Source organism: Oxyura jamaicensis (genome assembly GCF_011077185.1).
Source record: "Oxyura jamaicensis isolate SHBP4307 breed ruddy duck chromosome 13 unlocalized genomic scaffold, BPBGC_Ojam_1.0 oxy13_random_OJ63045, whole genome shotgun sequence".
Classification (NCBI taxonomy): Eukaryota; Metazoa; Chordata; class Aves; order Anseriformes; family Anatidae; genus Oxyura; species Oxyura jamaicensis.
In genome coordinates this window covers 1-1,011 of record NW_023304306.1, presented here as the reverse complement: position 1 = coordinate 1,011, position 1,011 = coordinate 1, and the positions used below count along the sequence as shown (strand labels likewise).

The 1,011-nt window shown below is 63.7% G+C and overlaps 1 protein-coding gene across 1 annotated transcript; it reads left to right on the top strand.

The window, feature by feature from the left end:
* Positions 1-8: 8 nt before the first annotated feature.
* LOC118157864 (POU domain, class 4, transcription factor 3-like) lies at positions 9-1,005 on the top strand (the record flags this gene model as incomplete). Its single annotated transcript, XM_035312364.1, has 2 exons — positions 9-247; positions 542-1,005. Coding segments are annotated over exons 1-2 (584 nt in total), but the record flags the coding sequence as incomplete, so codon positions are not given.
* Between the last annotated feature and the right edge of the window lie 6 nt (positions 1,006-1,011).

The window sequence follows — 1,011 nt, the reverse complement described above, 5'->3', positions numbered from 1 at the left end:
GGGGGGGGCGCGAGCGGGCGCGGAGAGGGAAGCTCTGTCATTGAAAATAGCTCACTTCGACAGTGGCAAGGCAGAGAGACAACCCTGAGTCGATGTCACGGGCTGCCTACCTGCGAGGTGTGCAAAGATGATGGCCATGAACGCCAAGCAGCCCTTCACCATGCACGCTGCCCTCCAGGAGCCCAAGTACTCCAGCCTGCACTCCAGCTCGGAGGCTATGCGCAGAGTTTGCCTCCCAGCCCCGCAGGTATGTAGATTAAGCATAATTACCGCTTTAAGGCACATTTTTTGACAGGCACTCGCTTAATGTTTTTTTCATGTCACCAGAACAATCGCGTATCTCTGAGCCGCTCTCTCCCCCCTCTCCCCTCTCCCTCTCGCTCTCGTCTCTGATCCACATGTCTCTTCGAGCAAAGCTTCTGCCTTCATATTAATTTTTATGACCTGAGCTTTGAGGAGGAATCTCTGTGCTCGGCAAGGTTTTTAATCCGGAGATGACAGTATTCCCCACTGACTCCACTATGCGCATTCTTGCTCGCAGCTCCAGGGCAATATATTTGGAAGCTTTGATGAGAGCCTGCTGGCCCGAGCGGAGGCTCTGGCGGCTGTCGATATCGTCTCCCACGGCAAGAGCCACCCCTTCAAGCCGGACGCCACCTACCACACCATGAGCAGCGTCCCCTGCACCTCGGCCGCCCCCGCCGCCCTACCGCACCCCGCGGCGCTCACCTCGCACCCGCACCACGCCGCGCACCCGGCGCTGGACGGCGACCTCCTGGAGCACCTCTCGCCCTCGCTGGCCGTCGGCGGCCTGGGCGAGCCCCCGGCCGTGCCGGCGCCGCTGCCGCCGCACCCGCTGGGCGCCATGGGCCACCTGGCCATGGGCATGGGCCCGCCGGGGGGGCCGGCGCCGCCGCTGCCCGCCGCGCCCTGCCTGCCCGACGTGGAGTCCGACCCGCGGGAGCTGGAGGCCTTCGCCGAGCGCTTCAAGCAGCGCCGCATCAAGCTGGG